This window comes from Pristis pectinata, chromosome 35, assembly GCF_009764475.1.
Source record: "Pristis pectinata isolate sPriPec2 chromosome 35, sPriPec2.1.pri, whole genome shotgun sequence".
Taxonomy (NCBI): Eukaryota; Metazoa; Chordata; class Chondrichthyes; order Rhinopristiformes; family Pristidae; genus Pristis; species Pristis pectinata.
Window position 1 is genome coordinate 13,597,964 of NC_067439.1, and position 20,478 is coordinate 13,618,441.

General features: G+C 48.7%; 1 protein-coding gene across 2 annotated transcripts in view; it reads left to right on the top strand.

Moving 5' to 3' along the window:
• The window catches only part of LOC127586417 (tyrosine-protein kinase receptor UFO), a 119,243-nt gene that overhangs the window by 74,058 nt on the left and 24,707 nt on the right, over positions 1 to 20,478 (top strand). The window contains exons 8-12 of one of the 2 annotated variants that reach the window (XM_052044367.1): positions 5,009 to 5,148; positions 7,023 to 7,167; positions 8,054 to 8,083; positions 9,575 to 9,704; positions 11,251 to 11,342. In XM_052044367.1, the coding sequence (XP_051900327.1) occupies positions 5,009 to 5,148; positions 7,023 to 7,167; positions 8,054 to 8,083; positions 9,575 to 9,704; positions 11,251 to 11,342 (537 nt within the window). The remainder of the gene's footprint in view (positions 1 to 5,008; positions 5,149 to 7,022; positions 7,168 to 8,053; positions 8,084 to 9,574; positions 9,705 to 11,250; positions 11,343 to 20,478) is intronic. The other variant, XM_052044368.1, reaches the window with a different exon arrangement.

Below are 20,478 nucleotides of genomic sequence, written 5' to 3' on the forward strand. Positions count from 1 at the left end.
TTCATCCATCGAGCTTCCTTTCACATCAGTCTGGACTTTATTCCCACATTTCCGTGGCTTATTAAAATGGCCAGATGAGGGTGAGAGAGTGAAACGTGAAAGAGAAGGAAAGGACAGAGGGAGGGAGGGAGGTGGAGGAGAGGAGAGCGGAGAGGGAAAAGAGGATCGTTCCCAATGAATATTGATCAGGAGTGAATGACCCCTCCCTTGCGAGCAGTAAAGTCGGGGGAGGGGGCTCTCGGAGGGGAGGGGGAGTGTGGCTGGGAAAGCAGAGGGGTAGGACGTGGGGGAGTGGGAGAGAGGGGGAGGGAGTGGGGGAGTGGATGGAGAGAGGAGTGGGGGAGTGGATGGAGAGAGGGAGAGGGAGTGGGGGAGTGGATGGGAGAGAGGCGTAGGGAATGGAGGAGTGGATGGGAGAGAGAGGGAGTGGGGGAGTGGATGGGATAGAGGGGGAGGGACTGGGAGAGTGGATGGGATCGTCGGGGACAGTGGGGTGTGGAGGTTGTATCTAGGAAGGTGGGGAATAGGGAGTGTTGGGCGGAGGTAGTTGCTAGGGGAGTGAGAGGGTGGGGTGGAGAATGGGATAGGTGGGGGGGGCGGGGAGATGGGGAACTGCTAGGCCTAGAAGATAAACAGGAACACCACGCAGTCATGGAAGCCCCTCAGAGGGATGCACAACTCCAAAGCCCAGCCTCCGGCGTCTTTCCAAAGCAACCCTTCTACACGTGCAAGCCTGGAGTATGAATGAGCTCTTCAGCCACGTGGGTCATCGTCTGCACTCTTCCCCTTCCCAGCACACTGGTGACCCTGGGTTGGTTATTCCTTTCTGATCTAGACTTGGTTACACCTACCCTAGGGGAGGTCAAACACTGCCGGGCCGGCTGGAGATCGAAACTCTTCAGCTTCACACCATGTGGCCTGTGGCCTCATTGAGTTGTGGAGTCAGCAACAACTCATGTACCTGCCTCAACCACTTCCTCTGGCAGCTCGTCCCACATAATGGGTGAAAAAGTTGCCCCTCAGGTCCCTATTAAATCTCTCCCCTCTCACCTTAAACCTCTAGTTCTTGATTTCCCAACCCTGGGAAACAGATTGTGTGCATTCACCCTATCTACGTCCCAAATGATTTTATACAGCTCTATAAGATCACCCCTCATTCTCCTACACTCCAATGAAGAAAGTCCTAGCCTGCTGAACCTCTCTGTATAACTCAGTCCCTCACATCCTGGTAATCTCTTAGATCTTTTCTGCACTCTTTCCCGTTTAACGGCATCTTTCCCAAGTGGTGATCGTTTGTGAGCTGCTGCAGTTTGTGTGGGGTAGGTTCTCCCCCAGCTTTGTTGGGTTAAAAGATTTTGACCCAGCGATGATGAAGGATCGGCGATACATTTCCAAGTCGGGATGGTGTAGGCAGCGGAACGGAACGTGGTGGGACAGGTTCCCAAGTGACTGTTGATGCGGTCGGTAGGTCCTGGCAGTGTGGAAGGTGGGTTTGAATGCTGCACATATTCCTCCTGCCTCCTCCCCTCATCCAGCCAACTCCACACTCCATGTTTTCCTTTGCCCTGCTCTGCGTTTATCCAGCTTCTCTTCCCTTGGAGTGCATGTGGCACATTCTATTCACCTGACCTAAATGATTGTCTCAGACAATAAAAGATGTTTTATTGTAGTAGTTTTTCCTCTGCCTGGCTTGTATCTGAGGGGAGGATGCTTCTCCCGAGTTGCCAGTTGGATTTTACTGCTAATCTTCTCTGCTTGAATAAATCTAATTTTGGACTGCACCCCCACACCCCCTCCATCCCACTCCTTCCCGAACACTGAGGTACACTGAGGGGCCTAGATGAAGTACAGTGGTACAGCTCACAGAGTTGTGGCCTCACAACTCAAACAGCCGAGGTTCCGTTCTAACCTCCGGTGCTGTCTGGGTGGAGCTTGCACGTTCTCCCTGTGACTGCGTGGGGTTTCCTCCAGGAGCTCCGGTTTTCCTCCCACATCTCAGAGACATGCTGGTGGGTTCATTGGTTGCTGTAACCTATCCCTTCGTACAGGTGAGTGGCAGGCGAGACAAGTCGAAACGGAGTTTGGGGGCGCGTGAGAGAGAATAAGTTGCAGGACTGCAGGGGAAGGGGAATGGGACTGATGAGATTGCTGGTCTGGGGGCCCACATGGACCCGATGGGCTGAATGGCCTGCTGTGTCATAGTAGGTATGTGCTGAATATGCAAAGTGACAATGAATGTGTGTGGAGCATCGCTCTTGGTTCACGGGAACTAGGTCACAACACCATGTGGTTAGACCAGAAGCAACTTCCCACACCATTGCAATTTTAAGGAAAAATTCTTTAATTGCTTTTATTTATTAATCATAAACATAAAGGCAATGAGAAAAATAATGCTCTTTGATTGACAGGCAAGAATCACCGAATGAGGTAACTTGCTTTCCTAACTGTCCATGGGGAGCGGAGTGGTGGGTGGGTTAATGAGATGGACATGTCAAGTCACCAATGGCAGGAGTGTGGGGGCAAGCTGGTTGGTGGGAGACGGTCAATTGATTCGTCCAACCGGAGTTGGAACTCCTGCTTTTCCCACCTGGCACCTCCCGACGTAGCTGGATCACCTGATGCTTGGGACCAGTATGGACTGGTGAGGGAGGTGCTATAAATTGTAGCTCCAAGCAGTTTAATCATTCAAGAAACTCCATATTTATCTCTTTAGCAGGAGGTGAAGTTTTGTTATTTTTGGAGCATTGAGCGATTATTTCATGAATCAGATTCCCCCCCCCCCCCCCCCCCGATGTGGCAGAATGCAGAGCCAAAGAAAGTTGAGGGATGGGAGGGGGAGAGTTTGGAGAGAGTTGAGTGGGTGGGGATTTGTAGCTATTCCCAGGACCTGTAACTAGAAACATGTGTAAACAATTGGAGCAGAACAGTGTTGAAAACATTTCCTGAATCAACTGGGACTTTGGCTGGTTGACGGAGATTGGACTCATCACCAGGAGCAACATAGAATCATAGAGTCACACAGCACAGAAACAGGCCCTTCGGCCCAACTGGTCCATGTTGACCAAAATTCCCATCTAAGCCAGTCCCATTTGCCCATGTTTGGCCCATATCCCTCTAAACCTTTCCTATCCACAGACCTGTCCAAGTACCTTTTAAATGTTGTTAATCTATCTGCCTCAACCACTTCCTCTGGCAGCTCGTTCCATATACTGACCAAAAAGTTGCCCCGCACTACCCTGCCTACTTGCGACGCACATCTGCAGAGCAAATCAGAGGTAGCGATGTGTCAGACATTGCGGCCTCCCTATTGGCTGGAAGGTACAATTATATCTCAGTTCTAACCAAATCAAGTCAGCCCTTGTGAAAGAACCTTGAAGAACTTCAAGTTCCTGGCCTTCAGCCAGCACCTATCAGGTTCAGCCTGACCCAGTGTTCCCTGTTGGCTGTGGGTTCGAGTTCAGCCTAGGGACCCACTTGTAATCCTGGGTGACATTCCAGTGCAGAGCTGAGGGAGTATTGTATGTTTCAAGTGAGGTTAAGAGTGAAAGATCCCCTGTCATTATTCTGAAGAGCAGGGGAGTTCTTCCCAGGGTCCAAGCCAACACTTATCCAAACGTTCAGTTGGATAGAGGCAGTTGTGGGGCATTGCTGTGTGTGTGGGTTTGTGTATGTGGAGTGATTGTGTAGACGGGGACTCTCTTCAAGCCAAGTCGAGTTTATTGTCATGTGCATAATTACAGAGAGGTACATGTACAATGAAAAACTTTCTTGCAGCAGCATCACAGGCACATAGGTACAGACAACACACGGAACATAAATTATACAAGACAGTGAAGAGAGAGAAAAAAAGACTGCAATAACAAGACAGTGCGAAAAAAGACCCAATTAAGGATAAGTCCATGGCAGTGCAAGAGGTGGTCCATAGTGCTATGTTGCTGAGGTAGGGTTAGGGTTGTGCAGGTTGCTTCAAGGTTGTAGGAAAGTAGCTGTTGCTGAATCTGGTGGTGTGGGACTTCAGGCTTCTGTACCTCCTGTCTGACAGTAGTAGTGAGAAGAAGGCATGACCCGGATGGTGGGGATCCTTGATGACAGATACTGCCTTCTTGAGACAGTGCCTCCTGTAGATGCTGTCAGTAGTGGGGAGGGAGGTGCCTGTGATGGGAAATTTCATTAAACCAAACCAAACCAGCCACAAGTTGCGTCACAGGTAGATAGAGCAGTTAAGAAGGCCTATGGGATGTTAGCTTTCATAAGTCATGGGATTGAGTTTAAGAGCCGCGAAGTGATGATGCAGCTTTACAAAACTCTAGTTAGACCACACTTAGAGTACTGTGTTCAGTTTTGGTTGCCGCATTATAGGAAGGACGTGGAGGCATTGGAGAGGGTGCAGAGGAGATTTACCAGGATGCTGCCTGGATTAGAGCGTATGGAATATGAGGAGAGGCTTAAGGTGCTAGGGCTATATTCACTGGAAAGGAGGAGGATGAGAGGAGACATGATAGAGGTATATAAAATATTGAGAGGAATAGATAGACTAGACAGCCAGCGCCTCCTTCTCAGGGCACCAATGCTCAAGACGAGAGGGCATGGCTTTAAGGTTACGGGTGGGAGGTTCAGGGGAGATGTCAGGGGGAGGTTTTTTACCCAGAGAGTGGTTGGTGCATGGAATGCACTACCTGGGGTGGTGGTGGAGGCAGATACATTGGACAGGTTCAAGAATTTGTTGGATAGGCACGTGGAGGAATGTGAGATGGAGGGATATGCGGGAGGAAGGGGTTAGATAGTGAGGGTGGTTTGATGGACGGCACAACATGGTGGGCCAAAGGGCCTGTTTTGTGCTGTATGGTTCTATGGTTCACATTTGACACCAAGAAACCACCGGCCCACAGTAGTGAGTGTTGTTTCTGCAAGATCCTGACATTTGAATGCTTGTACCTTCTCTACCTGTTGGAGGCACAGGATGGCTGTGATCGGCTGGTAACATCTGGCCTATTGCTTTGTTTTCCAGAGCCAGATGTGGCGCCGAGCAACGTTACCTTCCAGTACAATGGCAGTGCTCTGGTCTTTGAGTGGAAGGAGCCATCCACCGGCCTTAATGGGGTTCTGCAAGGGTACAAAGTGGCTTATCAGAACCAGGACTATGCTGAGGTGAGTGGGCTTCACATTATGGGTGGCACATTGGTGCAGATAGCAGAGCTTCTGCCTCTGAGCTTCAGAGACTTGGGTTTGATCCTGACCCCCGGATGCTGTCTGTGCGGAGTTTGTACGTTCTCCCGGTGACCCGCATGGGTTTCCCCCGGGTGCTCCAGTTTCCTCCCACATCCCAAAGACGTGCGGGTAGATGGGTTGATTGGTAACTGCAAATTGCTCCTAGTGTTTGGGTGAGCGGTAGAATCTGGGGGTGAATATGTTACTGAGGGAATTAGTGGGGGAATGGGATTGCTCTGCGAGACAGCATAGATTTGATGGGTTGAATGGTCTCTGCCGTAAGGAAATATGAATCTGCGATATGTTTTGACGTGTCCCAGAACTCATCCCCGCTGGGAGCCCAGACCAAAGTGACATTCTGACATTCCAATGTATTTCTGTACATGAAACACTGTCCTCACTTCACTCTGAACCAAATCAAGTCTCATTCCATGATCCCAGAGAATGCCTGTCCTCCTTTGGTGAAACATTCCCATTTGTGCCTTCCATCACCATCTCTCCTCCATGGGATCTGTTTCCTGTTTTATTGGAGACATGGGTGAGTGACATTTTAGGATGAAAGGTTTGAGGGGCAACACAGTCCATTTCACGGCCAATCATCTGACGTAGTGGAGAACACGAGGGAGATCATTCCCACAAAGGCCAGATGATGAGGTCATCTTGCCCACAAGCTCAGCTGCAAGCACTTGTTCTTTTTCCAATGTTTTTGCAGTGAAAATTGATATCTTTTTTAAATGACGTTGACCATTTCCCGATTGTAAGTTCTGGAATTTCCAGACTTAGAGTCACAGAGCTACACAGCAGGGAAACAGGTCCTTCGGCCCAACTTGTCCATGCCAACCAAGTCGCCTAACTGAGCCAGTCCCAACTTATGTCTTTTTGATGTTTGTCGTGGGATAAATATTGGCCAGTACATTGGGGAGATCACTCCTGTTCCTCAAAGATGTTTGTCATGGGACAAATTAATATTTGCCGTGGGATAAATATTGGCCAGTGCACTGGAAGATCATTCTTGTTCCTCAAAGCAGCAGAAAGGGGTTTATTACATCCACCTGAGAGAGCGGAATATCTCGCCCAGTGCCTCTGACGGTCCAGGAATCCTTCAGTGCAGTTGTGGAATGTTGGTCTGGACTTTACCGGGGCTTAGGGTCAACTGTGGGATGGTCTTTGAGATGAGAGCTCTTCCCATGGAGCAGACAAATAAGTCCATGACACCTCCTGCAAAACATTAATGATGTGAAACAAATCCTGGGTTCGATCCTCAAAGGACACATTGTGACGAGACCCCCTGGTTTAAGCAGAACTTGTGGTCATTTGGAGACCCAAGAGATTGCGGATGCTGGAATCTGGAGCAACACACATGATGCTGGAGGAACTCAGCGGATCAGGCAGCATCTGTGGAGGGAAATGTTTCGGGTTGAGACCCTTCATCTGGACTGAAGGATAGAGGGGAGACAGCCGGTATAAAAGGTGGAGGGAAGGGGTGGACTTTCACTTTTCCCTCCTCCATCTGCCTATCACCCTTCCTCACCTGGATCCACCTATAGCCTGCCACCCCTTCCCCTCACCTCTTTATACCGGCTGTCTCCCCTATATCCTTTAGTCCAGATGAAGGGTCTCAACCCGAAACATCGACTGTCCATTTCCCTCCACAGATGCTGTTCGACCCGCTGAGTTCCTCCAGCATCACATGTGTTGCTTGCCATCACTTACTAGCCATGTTAGAGCAGAGATGGAGGTGGGGAACGGGTGCTGGTGTGGGAGAGGCTGGTTGAGGCGACGTAGGGATTTAAATCCCCTTCCTTCCCTTGTAGGTGATTGTGGACAATGGGATGAGATCGAACATCACTCTGGAGGTGGTGCTGCCCGTTACGAACCTGAGCCTGCGTGTAGCAGCGTACACGAGAGCCGGGGACGGCCCCTGGAGTGACCCCGTCTCGGTTAACCTGCCTGGCTCAGGTGAGACGGACCGACCGCAGTTTCTCGGAGACTCCAGAGGGTTTGTGTGTTTGTCTTGTCCGCGTGACGGGTACATTCGCTCGTTCGGCACCAACAAGCCTGGTGCCATTTTGGATTAAAAAAACGAGCTGCTGGAGGAACTCAGCGGGTCGGGCAGCGTCCGTGGAGGGAAATGGACAGTCAACATTTTGGGTGGAGACCCTTCTTCTGGACTGAAAGAGTGTAGAGGGGAGACAGCCGGTATAAAGAGGTGTGGGGAAAGCGTGGAGCAAGAGCCGGCAGGTGATAGGTAGATTGGGGAGAGGAGAGAGTGGTAGGTGGAGGCAGGTGATGGGAGGTGGTAGGTGAGGAGGTTGGAGCATGGAACCAAATAAGGGAGGAGGGGAGGGAAGATGGAACTGGCAGGGGGGAAGGAAACCCAGTGGGAGGAGTGTGTGGGTGGGCTGATGGAGTGGGTGGGGGGGGGGGGGTTGGAAAGAAGGGGATATGAGAAGACCAGCCCCACCCCTGTGCTGTCAACACCCAGTGACCCCAACCCCTCTCCCTCAACTACCTGGTGATCCCTCCCATCCCAATGGCCCCATCTTCCACAACTGTCCCCTCAGCATTCCACCTTTGCCCTCCCAAAGTGGGGCAATACTGACAGACCACGACTTAAGTAAAGGGCAGAACAGGGTGGAGGGTCGGGTGGACTCCCTGCTGACCCAGTGTCCCTTCCAATTATAACCCTCGAATCCCTTTTGGGAAAATCACAGCCTCCCAGCCTGAGTCACGGTGGGCAGGCGACCTCAGGAATGCCAGAGCAGACCCCATTGATCTGTTTAACAGGACGTTCTCTGTTCAACTTCCACCACCCACAATGTTACTTTTGCTTCTTTTTTGACAGATAGCCCAAGGGAAACGAGGCAAAGAGTAGGTAAGAGACCATCCATTGTGTCAAGGGTCCTGAGTAGAACTGGGTTTCAACTGAATCATGAGGGACACAGCACGGTGGTTTGAAAGGGATCTTTCGCCTTGATTTACAGCCCCCTTCCAAGATCTCCCAGAGTCCAGTTTTAGGGTTTTACAGTCTATGTGTATTTATTGCTTACAATGTTACCAGGGCTGGTAGTCTGTTTTGGACAGGTCTGGCAGGGGTGTTGAGTTGGCTCAATTGACCCTTGAGTAAAGACCTGGGGGATAAACAGCCTGGTGTTAGCATAGAGAGGGTATCCCAGCCAATTGGCTCCCTCCTTGGCCAAGAGCCTGAGACTGAAACAACAAGGGAGAATGTGCCAGAGACCCAGTGTGCCTCCTGGCATTGGCTGGGACTTGCTTAGGCCTGCATGTGGCGTGGGTGTGGGTCATCGCTGCAGCGATGGTGGGTGGTCTCACCTCACCCTAGTGCTCCTGACTGTCCTTCACTCGGTTCCTTGTTGACCACAGCCCCAGGGAGGCGAATCTACCTTCCCATCCCATCAGCGGAATCCATCCCGTATCGTGGAGGCACAAGAGGTGACAGATGTTGGAATCTGGAGCAACAAACAATCTGTTGGAGGAACTCGAGCACCCTGAAGCAGGGGTTCGACCCGAAACTTCGACAACCCCATTCCCTCCCCCACAGACGCTGCTCGACCCGCTGAGTTCCTCCAGCAGATCGTAGCAGGGAAGACACAGTACTGGATGGAGCAGCAAATAATCTGTTGGAGGAACTCACTGGATTGAGCAGCATCTGTGGGAGGAAAGGAATTGTCGCCATTTCGGGTGAAACCCTGAATCAGGCTGCTTGACCCACTGAGTTTCTCCAGCAGATTGTTAGTTGATCCATCCTGTACATTCCTTTCCCTTCCCAAGTACCTACCAATTCCCTTCATAGAACTATACCTGCCAGTTAGTACGTCAGTATCTACATTGTGTTCAAAATTCCAGATTATTAATCGAATTTAAATTCCGTACCATGGTGGGAGTTGAACTCGTGACTTGAGATCTGTAGTCCAGGCCTCAGGATTGCTAGATTGGTACTTTAACTAGAGAAACAAAGGACTGCAGATGCTGAAAATCACAACGATGCTGGAGGAACTCAGCAGGCCAGGCAATATCCATGGAGAAAAGCAGGCGGTCAACATTTCAGGTCAGGACCCTTCTTCAGGACTGAAGATAGGAAAAGGGGAAGCCCAGTATATATAGGAGGGAAAAGCAGAGCAGTGATAGGTGGACAAAAGAGGGGAGGCGGGGTGGGCACAAGGTGGCGATAGGTAGATGCAGGTAAGAGACAGTGATGGGCAGGTGAGGGGGAGGAGGGGAGAGCAGATCCACCGGGGGATGGGTCAAAAGGTAAGGAGGGGAAGGAAAGGTACTTTAACTGCTGCACCAGCATCGTGTTCTCTGGGCAGGCGTTCTAATGGTTGTCTCACTCTTCCCCTTCCAGGGCACACGAGCCAGAGGAGGTTCTCCTGGCACTGGTGGTACGTGGTGATGGCAGCTGCAGTGGCCGCAGCCTGTGCTGTTTGCATCGCTGTGCTGGTCGCTCGATTCAGAAAGAAGGAGGTTCGATACGGGTGAGGACGGTTTGGATGTACCGATGTGTTCTTCGACAGTTGAGACTAAAGTGGGCCTGACTGTGGTCTTAGTCATTGAATCATACAGCACAGAAACAGGCCATTCGGCCCATCTTGTCTATGCTGGCAGCCAACTACCAGTTGACATTAATCCCATTTACTCTTTGGCCTTCTATGCCGTGGCAATTTAAATGCTTGTTGTGAGAGTCTCTGCCTCCACCACTCCCTCAGGCAGTGTGTTCCAGATTCTAACCAAATGTTCTTACTCAGATCCCCTCTGACCTTCTTATTTTGAACCCTAAACCCATGCCCTGTGGCCCTTGGCTGTGAATGCTAAACGGGGGAAAGGCACTGGGGAGGGAAACCTGTCCTATTCCCCCAACCTGCTGAGTGAATCCAGTCTACAGACCTTCCGGTATTTCACCCTCAGGAAGCTCGACACCATACAGGACGTAGCAGGCCGCTTGATAGACACCCCATCCACAGCATTGTAGGTGTACCCTCACCTCAGAACTGCAGTGGATCAAGAAGGCAGCTCACTACCACCTCCTCAAGGGCAACTAGGAATGGGCAATTAATGCTGGCTCACTCCACCTCCACCCCCACCTCCGACACACAGTAGCAGTAGTTTGTACCATTTACAGGATGCACTGCAGCAACTCACCGAGACTCCTTAGACATTGCCTTCCAAGTCCACCACTTCTACCAGCTAGAAGGGCAGCAAAAACACGGGGAACACCACCCCTTGGAAGTTGCCCTCCAAGCCACACACCATCCTGACTTGGAAATATATTGCCGTTCCTTCACCGCCGCTGGATCGAAGTCCTGGAACTCCCTCCGTGACCCACACCTCAAAACTGCAGTGGATCAAGAAGGCAGCTCACTACCACCTTCTCAAGGGCAACCAGGGATGGGCAATTAAATGCTGGCTCAGCCTGCGAAGCCCACATTCCTTGAATGAATGAAAAAAGAAATTCTGTGGGCAGGAAGTGGGGGGGAGGGTTGACTTTTTCATGACAAAGCTGGTTGGAGCAAGGCTGAGGGACTGAATGGTTCTGTTTTCCCAAGTTCTTATCGTGATAAGGTGATTGGGTAACCAGAGAGACGTCAATCGAGGAGAAAGCCAGTGGGGAGTCTTGCCCTTTATTAATGGATAAGCGTTTAACTCAAGGCAATTTGTGATTAATGAGTGATGGAGTTTAATCACTCTTAACAACAAGTCTTGTTCTCCATCTTCTGTAAGCCCCTTTAACCAGAGGCCCTTCAATATTGTGGGTCAGCCTGGAGTAGCTCTGCCAACTCTGATTGGACGTTCCATCAAATGACCTCTCACCTCCCACTGCCCCGCCCCCATTCTCACACCATTGGTTTCCAGGCACTTCCATCCTCACAATGTCCCGCCTTTCCCTTGCCAAGTGAATATTCTTCACTTGCTGATTGGATGATTCCTCGCTGTCAGTCACATTCTCCCCATGACATAATGATGAATAAATTAAATGGTGATGGGGTCAGTTCATTCTCTTGACTGTTTGCTTACGCCCAACAGAGAAGCATTTGAGCCCATGATCGATAGAGGGGAGCTGGTGGTGCGTTACCGGGTCAGAAAATCGTACAGCAGACGGACCACTGAGACCACCTGTGAGTAATCGTCACGCATTTGACACAGCAACATTTAACGGAGCGGTTAGTTTGACGCTATTTCAGGTTCAATTCCTGCTGCTGTCTGTAAGGAGTTTGTACGTTCTCCCCGTGTCTGAGTGGGTTTCCTCCGGGTGCTCCGATTTCCTCCCACATTCCAAAGACGTACGGGTTAGGAGCTGTGGGCATGCTATGTTGGCGCCGGAAGCGTGGCGACACTTGCGGGCTGCCCCCAGCACATTCTCAGTAACGCAAGAAGACGCATTTCACTGTGTGTCTTGATGTACATGTGACTAATAAATAAACATCTTATTAAATACTCTGCAGGTCAGGCAGCATCTGTGGAATGAGAAACAGTTGTATTGGATTATTATTGTCACATATGCCGAGATACAGTGAAAAGCTTTTGTTTGCGTGCCATCCAGATGGATCTTGCCATACATAAGTACATCGAGGTAGTAAAAAGGAAAACAGAATGCAGAATATAGTGTTACAGTTACAGAGAAAGTGCAGTGCAGGTAGACAAATAAAGTGCAAGGGTCACAGTGAGGTAGACCGGGAGATCAAGAGTTCATCTTTTAGTGTATGAAATGTCCATTCAAGAGTCTGATAACAGTGGGATAAAAGCCATCCTTGAGTCTGGTGGTACGTGCTCTTGAGTTTTTGTATCTTCTGCCCAACAGAAGAGAGGAGAAGAGAGAATGACCGGGGTGGGAGGGGTCTTTGTTTATATTGTCTGCTTTCCCGAGGCAGTTGGAAGTGTAGAAAGAGTCAATAGTTCGTGTGATGGACTGGGCTGTGTTCATAACTCGCTGCAATTTCTTGTGATCTTGGGCAGAGCGGTTGCTGTGATACATCCAGATAGAATGCTTTCTATGCTGCATTGGTAAAAGCTCATCAGAGTCATCAGGGTCATGCCGAATTTCCTTATCCTTCTGAGGAAGTAGAGGTGATGGTGTGCATTCTTGGCCGTAGTGTCCACGTGACTTGTCCAGAAAAATTTCTGGGTGATGTACACCCAGGAACTTGAAGCTCTCAACCATCTCCACATCAGCACCATTGATAGAGACAGGGGCATGTACTCCACCCTGCTTCCTGAAGTCAATGACCAGCTCCTTTGTTTTGGGTCCAAAACCCTTCATCAGAACTTAAACCAAAAGGCAACAATCAATTTTTTAGTTACACCCAAAAGTGGCATGTGGAAATGATTGGGCTCCGGGAATGCAGGGCAGTAGTGGAGGTAGATTCAACCTTGGTCCCTGAATTGGACAGGAAAATGGATTCGGGAAGTTTTGTCCCGTTGCTATCTGCTTTGAAACTGGGCTGGGAAAACGTCGTATGAAATTGGGGAAAATCAAAAAACAAACTGCAGATGCTGGAAGTATAAAATAAAACAGAAAATGCTGGATATACTCAGCAGGTCAGGTCGCATCTGTGGGAAGAGAAACAGAGCTAATGTTTCAACACACCAGGGTCCCAGTTCTTGCACTCCCTGACCATTTGTTCCTGCACTCCTTTTAAAATCACCTGGTTCAGTTTCCTGTGTTCAGTTACACTAACCGGGTGCACTGAATTGTTACTGTGTAACATCTTTATTTTAAAGAAAATGAATGAATTAAAAATAAATTGGAGTATTCCTGAAATTACATCTGATAGTCCGGGAAATCTGCCAGTCTGGCAGCAGCAAAGTCCCGAGTATGCCGGATGAAAGCAATTTTCCTGGACCTGGAATGCCCCAGGTTGGCACAGGGAGCTGGTTTTACGTTACCTGTTCCATCAGAAGCAGTGAACCCCTCCAACAGAGGGCCCCCTGGGATAAGGGTTCGAGTTGCTCAAATAATCCACACAACCAGCAATGCGTAGACGAATGTGTCACCACATCGTGGATAAAGTTTGGTAATTGTGGGCGGGGTTGCTTCATAAGACGCTAAATACAAACAGCTGTGTCTGAACATCTGCTGTGAACAACATAAGATCAGGATGCTTCCGTCAGTTGGCATTGTCTTCAGGAATGCCGATGGTACTTGGTGATCTACCAAATGGCTTGGAAATGTATTGCCAAACTCCATGTGTCCAGAGGGAGTGAGGTCAGGGGAACAGGACAGATGTTACAGCTACGTGACCACCAGCAAGCTGTCAATGAGCAAGAGTAATTCTCATTAGATTGAGTCACAACAACTTGTAGCTCATACACAAACCACTCGGCTGTTTCCCAGGAACTTGGCCTGAACGAGATCCAACGTATCAATGAAAACTGAGAGAAACAATATTGGGTGCCTTTCCTGATCTACACTGGTTGACCAAGGAGGGGTTGGGGACAAGGACGGCTACATTTGACTTGGGCTTTTATCTTAGATGAGGAAGGTGGGTTGCTTTGCCAATCCTCCTGCTCCCGTTCTTTGGCTTGGCATCTGAGGGCAAAGGTCAGCAGTGGACAGTGGTTGCCAACACTCAGGCCAGATCCATTCACCTGGGGCTGGGTATTTATTACTCCACCTCTGAACCCAACCTCGCGAGCCTTTGGCAGACGGCAAAGCCCTGCCCAGTGTGGCTGGCTGTCAAAATCACCACAGTATCTTTGAGTCACAAACACTTAAAAAACATTTAAAAAAAATTGTATCAAACAAAGCTATACACACTTAGAAAAAAAAAATCAGTGGAAAACACTTGTGATTAAATGAAGGTGAAATAGTTTAATAACCAAACTTGCCTCTAAAGCACTACAATCCTCGTTCGACCCCAACCTGTCGAAAGTTCCAAAAGTCAGTTTCCCAATGTAACCACATACATACTAGGTGAGTATTTGAATCGTCAAGGCATAGAAGGTTTCGGACTAAATGCTGGTAAATGGGATTAGTACGTGATAGAGTCATACACCACTGAATCCACACTGACTGTTAAGCACCTATTCACATTAATCCTAATGGATTCTCTCCACATTGCCTTCAACACCCCTGAGATTCTCTCATGTAGTGGGGTACTATCTGGGGGGAGCTGATGGAAATGTGGAGATAGTCAGCTTGGACAAGGTGGGCTGAGGGCCTGACTCTGAGTGGTTCTGTTTCATGCATGACACGTTGGGATCGGTAGGACTCCAAAGGAGCCTCTTTACTCGGCATTAGGATAAAAACTGCCCTTAAATTTAACTCACAGTTGACCATGGGGAGGACGAGTTTGCTCAGCGTTACTTTAAGATAGATATGATTAAGATATCGTTATTAGTCACATGTACATCGAAACACACAGTGAAATGCATCTTTGTGTGTAGAGTATTCTGGGGCAGCCCGCAAGTGTCGCCACGCTTCCGGTGCCAACATAGCATGCCCACAACATCCTAACCCATACGTCTTTTGGAATGTGGGGGGAATCCGGACCACCCGAAGGAAACTCACGCAGACACGGGGAGAACGTACAAACTCCTTACAGACTGCGGCCGGAATTGAACCTGGGTCGCTGGTGCTGTAATAGCGTCACGCTAACTGCTACGCTACCGTGCCTGCCCCTAAGAAAAAAAGCTGGATTGGTGCAGGAGTATCCACAGCGAGGAATGAATTTCTTGTGGGCCGGTCCTTTGAGATTTTGAAATGTGACAGTAAAATGGGGAGGAATAACCAGGTTGGAGGACTGAGCCTGAACAGGCCAATAACTTGTTTACGGGGTTAAAGAACTGTAAACTAACAACCGATGAAGAGAAACCTTATTGTTATAGGTCAGCTGAGATAAAGTTGTGACTGTGCAGAAGATTATCTGTGTTCCAAGCTCCCACTCAGTTGGAGAGGTTAGTGACAGGCTCCGGATTGTCGTGAGCCAGCACAGTTTGTCCAAGTTGTGGCAAAATACTCAGTGTTTGAGCCTGACTCAGTGTGGTGGATGGGGGTTGGTACTATGTTTTAACCCACTGCACGTCACCCATGGGCCCCATCTGAACTAGGTTACACGTATGTAAACGGGGCATCCTGTGACCTGATTGGATGAATGGTCTCCTTGTATTTCATCAGGGAAGATGGAATAATAGTCATAGAGAGATACAGCATGGAAAGCGGCCCTCTTGAGTCAACGCTGTCCATCTACCACCCATTTACGCAAATCCTCCATGAATCTCGTTCTCTATCCTCCCCACATTCTCGTCAACTCCCTCCAGATCCTATCGCAATTTACAGCGGCCAATTAACCTGTCCATGTGTGTGTCTTTGGGATGTGGGAGGAAACCGGAGCACCCGGGGGGGAAACCCACGCGGTCACAGGGAGAACGTGCAAACTCCACACAGATGGCAGTGGAGGTCAGGATCGAACCTGGGTCTCAGGTGCTGTGAGGCAGTGGCTTTACCACCTGTGCAACTGTACGCTCCCTATAATATGAAAACAAGGGATCATTCCTTCCTTCAGGGCAGTGTGACATCAGGTTGTCACTTGGCTCAAGATGATCTCCAGACCCAAGACGAGAAATGTTCCCTTTGCAGTTCATGAGAACATGCAAGGTTTTTTGCAGTAATTGTGTAGTTTGGTGTTTGAACTAATACACCCCCAATGGAGAATTTTTAAGCAAGTTCAGGGGCAATCATTTAAGATCATGAATTTGACAGTCAGAGGACATTTCCTCTGGCCGGAGGGCACTTCTTTACTCTAGGGAAGGCGTTAGCTGAGGAAGGGGATTCTGGTGGGCAATTGAAATTAAGGTGCAGTTTGGTAGTGATCTAACTGAACAGCAGATTAAACTACTTTCAACCAAATTAATTGCTTTTTAAGGTACAAAATTGCTTTTTCTTTGCCCCCTTCTCTTTTTGCTGGAACAGATTAGTTCAATATGTGCGCTTGGCCTTCAGACCTTGCTGAGTTGATCCGATTTTGGATTCTGACCTTGAGTGCTGTCTGTGTGGAGTTTGCATGTTCTCTCTGGGGCCTTGCTTATTTTCCTCCGGGTGCTCTGGTTTGGTATTGGTAATTGGTTTATTATTGTCACATGTACTGAGATACAGCGAAAAGCTTAGTTTTGCAAGCCATCTATACAGATCATTTCAAAACAAAAGTACAAGGGCCATGATGAGGTAGATTGTGAGGTCAAAGAGTTCATCTTTAACGTACGAGGTCCATTCAAGAGTCTTATAACAGCAGGATAGAAGCTGTCCTTGAGCCTGGTGGTACGTACTTTCAGGCTTCTGTATCTTCTGCCCGATGGGAGGGGGGAGAAGAGAGAATGATCGGGGCAGGTGGGGTCTTTGATTATGCTGGCTGCTTGACCAAGGCAGTGAGAAGTGTAGGCAGAGTCCATGGAGGGGAGGCTGGTTTTCACGATGGACTGAGCTGTGTCCACAACTTTCTGCAGTTTCTTGCGGCCTTGGGCAGATCAGTTGCTATTCCTCCCACATCCAAAAGATGTGGTAGGTTAACTGGCCGCTGTAAGTTGCCCCTAGTGTGTAGGTGAGAGGTAGAATCTTGGGGAGAGTTGATGGGAATGTGGGGAGTATAAAACAAAATGGAATTAGTAAAAGGATGCTTGATGGTTAGCACAGACTTGTTGGGCTGAAGGGCCTGTTTCTGTGCAGTGTAACTCTAATTCTGGTGTGCAGTGACAAGCCAGTGTCCTGTTGTCTGGGCGTTGGCTTGCTTCAACTCTGGCTGTGCCATCGGGCAAAGATTTTGTATTTGTTCTGTGGGACTTAACTTGTTTTGGAGAGTCAAGTGGAGCTCAGCGAGAAAGCCGACAGTCCTAGCATTCCTTCCGCCGGCTCAGGAGGCTCAAAGGCTCTGCACAGCTGGTGAAATGTTATTGGGACTCCAAGAACTGGCTGATTGAATGTTTTATTCTTGTTGTAACCAGCATATCCCACTTCGGGAATTGTTGGGAGAGATTGAGAGTCAGGATGTAGCTGGCTGCTCATGAGCAGCTTGGAAACACCACAAGCATCTGATTTCGTTTAGAGTTTGTGGAAAGTAATCAGGACAGCGTGGAGCTATCAAAGAATTGTACAGCACAGAAACAGGCCCTTCAGCTCAGCCTGTCCATGCCGACCATTAGACCCATCCACACTAATCCCATTTAGTCTGTAGCCTTTGGTCTGTAGCCTTCCATGCCTTGGCGATTCGAGCACTGCCTGCAGAGGTTGTGGGGGCAGATACATAAGGGACATTTAAGAGACTCTTAGATAGATATATGAATGAATGGGGGGGGGGCAATGTGGGAGGGAAGGGTTAGATAGATCTTAGAGCAGGATAAAATGTCAGCACAACATTGTGGGCCGAAGGGCCTGTACTGTGCTGTAGTATTCTATGTTCTATGTTCTTAAATATTGTGAGAGTATCTGCCTCCACCACCCCCTCAGACAGTGTAATCCAGATTTGAACCACTCTCTGTGCAAAAATAATCCCTCCTCTAATTGACCTACCTCTCACCTTGTTTAAGATAGCCCCATCACGAGGAAAAAAGATTCCTACTTTCCTCCCTATCTATCCCTCTTGTAATTTTGTACACCTCCATCAAGTCCCTCCAAGAAAAATAAACCCAGTCTATCCAGTCTCTCCTTGTAACTGAAACGCCACATCCCAGGCAACATCCGAGAGTCGTAGAGCACCACAGCACAGAAACAGGCCCTTTGGCCCATCTAGTTCACGCCGGCCTGGTTTTCTGCCAAGTCCCATCTACCTGCACCCAGACCATAGCCCTCCATTCCTCTCCTATCCAAACTTCCAAAAATGTTACAATTGAACCCGCATCCACCACTTCTGCTGGCAGCTCGTTCCGCACTCTCACCATCCTCTGAGTGAAGTAATTCCCCCTCAGATTCCCCTTAACTATTTCACCTTTCACCCTAAACCTATGACCTCCAGTTCCAGTCTCACCCAACCTGAAGGGAAAAAGCCTGCATGCATTCACCCTATCTATACCCCTCATAATTTTGTAAACCTCTAGTTCTAGACTCACCCAACCTGATGAACCTCCTCTGCATCCTCTCCATTGCAATCATATCTCTGAACTGCTGGGATGGCGATGGACTGGGAATGATGCAAACTGCAAGCTGAATCAAGGCAGTTGCTTGAATGCGGACTGAGTGTAGTTCAACCCCAGCTCAATGTTGAGTTGGTTGGTCCCAGTCCATGTTGGAAGCTTGGATTTGGATGCGTACCTCCAGATGCCCTGGGATGGAAGGGGTAAGGTCTGAGCCAGGACTAGTCAGTGATCCATGGTGGCAGAGTGGTGCAGCAGGTAGTACCACTGCCTCACAGTTCCGGCAACCCGGGTTCAATCCCATCCTCCGGCACTGTCTGTGTGTGGAGTCTGCACGTTCTCCCTGTGACCGCGTGGGTTTCCCCCCCGTGTGCTCCGGTTTCCTCCCACATCCCAAAGACATGCAGGTTGGTGGGTTAAATTGGCTGCTGTAAATTGCCCCTGATGTGTAGATGAAGGGTAAAAATCTGGGGGGAAGTTGATGGGAACGTGAGAAGAATAAAATGGGATTAGTGTACTTGATGGTCGGTATAGCCTTGATGGGCTGAAGGGCCTGTTTCCGTGCTGTATCTTTCTGTGACATTTGAGCCTTTTGAGATATATGAGAAACTTTTGAAAATAAACCCCCGATCTACCTTGCTCAGACCAAGAGTGAATGAAGAAGGTCCATTTCAGAAACTCACAAAAAATATTTTCAAAGAACACTCTTCTCTCTGCGATTTTAAAATGCATTAAAAGTTAGTAACAAATAATCTGTACCACTCCTCCAAAAATAATACCATACTCACTTATAACGAGTTGGCTATATTTTAGACTATATGTTTATAAGTGCACATAAACCAATCTCAAAGATGAAGTTGTATAACAAATATTTTAGTCTAGTTCATAATCCCCTTCTAAACAATTTATATTGTATTTATCTTGTGAGTGCAGGAACATGGCCCTTTCTAACAAGACTGGAACATGTCACTGAAATGGAAGACTTCACTGTCAGATTTTTGTGCTCTGCCTGGGGTCTTGAACTCCCCTTAGAACTTTGCAATCACTGGTGGCTGTGCCTTTGGCTGCAAAGACCTCCCAGCCTTTGAAATTCCTTCCCCAAACCTTTCCAACTCCTTCAATGCACTCGTTGGCATCCACCTCTTTGATCTGGGGCAACCAACAGTCTGCTGGCTGCTGGTTTGATGTCTCTGGGCCTGTGCTCGATGGAGTTCAGAAGGATGAGAGATCTCACTGAAAACTACCGAATACTGAAAGGCCTGAATAGAGTGGATGTGGAGAGGATGTTTCTGTTAGTAGGAGAGTCTAGGATCTGAGGGCACAGCTTAAGAATAAAGAGATGTCCCTTTGGAACAGAGATGAGGAGGAATTTCTTCTGGGAGAAGGTATTGAATCTGTGGAATTCATTTGCCACAGAGGGCTGTGGAGACCAAGTCATTGGGTGTATTTAAGGCAGAGATTGATGGGTTCTTGATTGGTAAGGGGGTTAAGGGTTATGGGGAAAAGGTGGGAGAATGGGTTGAAATATAAATCAGCCATGATTTAACGACAGAGGAGACTCGGTGGGCCGAATGGCCTTAGTCTGCTCCTATGTGTTATGGACTTGTGTTCTTATGCTGGAGAACTCAACGGATCAATCAGCATCTGTGGGAGGGGAAAGGAACTGTCGACGTTTTGGGTCGAAACTCTGGATCATGAGACCTGAAATGTCGATAATTCCTTACCCCCCACAGATGCTGCTCGACTCACTGAGTTCCTCCAGCAGGTAGTTTGTTGCTCCAGATTCCAGCATCTGCAGTGTCTGGCATCTGGAGCAACAAACTATCTGCAGTTTTGTTTTCCATTCATGTTGGTCTAATCTCAGCAAACTAGAGGCATGGAGCCCCTTGGATTGAGAAGTCAAGGGCTTGGGGCTTATAAGTAGGAATGAATGAGTTTAGCACCGGAAACTGAGGTGGGATGGTTCATTGCCAAACCCAGGCACTGGCAGGAGAGGCTGGCTGAAGTTCAGGAAAATCCAACTCATACAAAGGCCTTCCAGCTCAGACCCAGTGTTCAGTATGGCTTACATTGTTCGATAGAGAAATGAGGTGTGAAATGTTTTAACTGTTTTATGTCCTCATCTCAACCTCCATTCCAGTTTTAGGGAGTTCCCAGTTTACAACAGGACTCCATTCCTGAGTACCGCTCGTA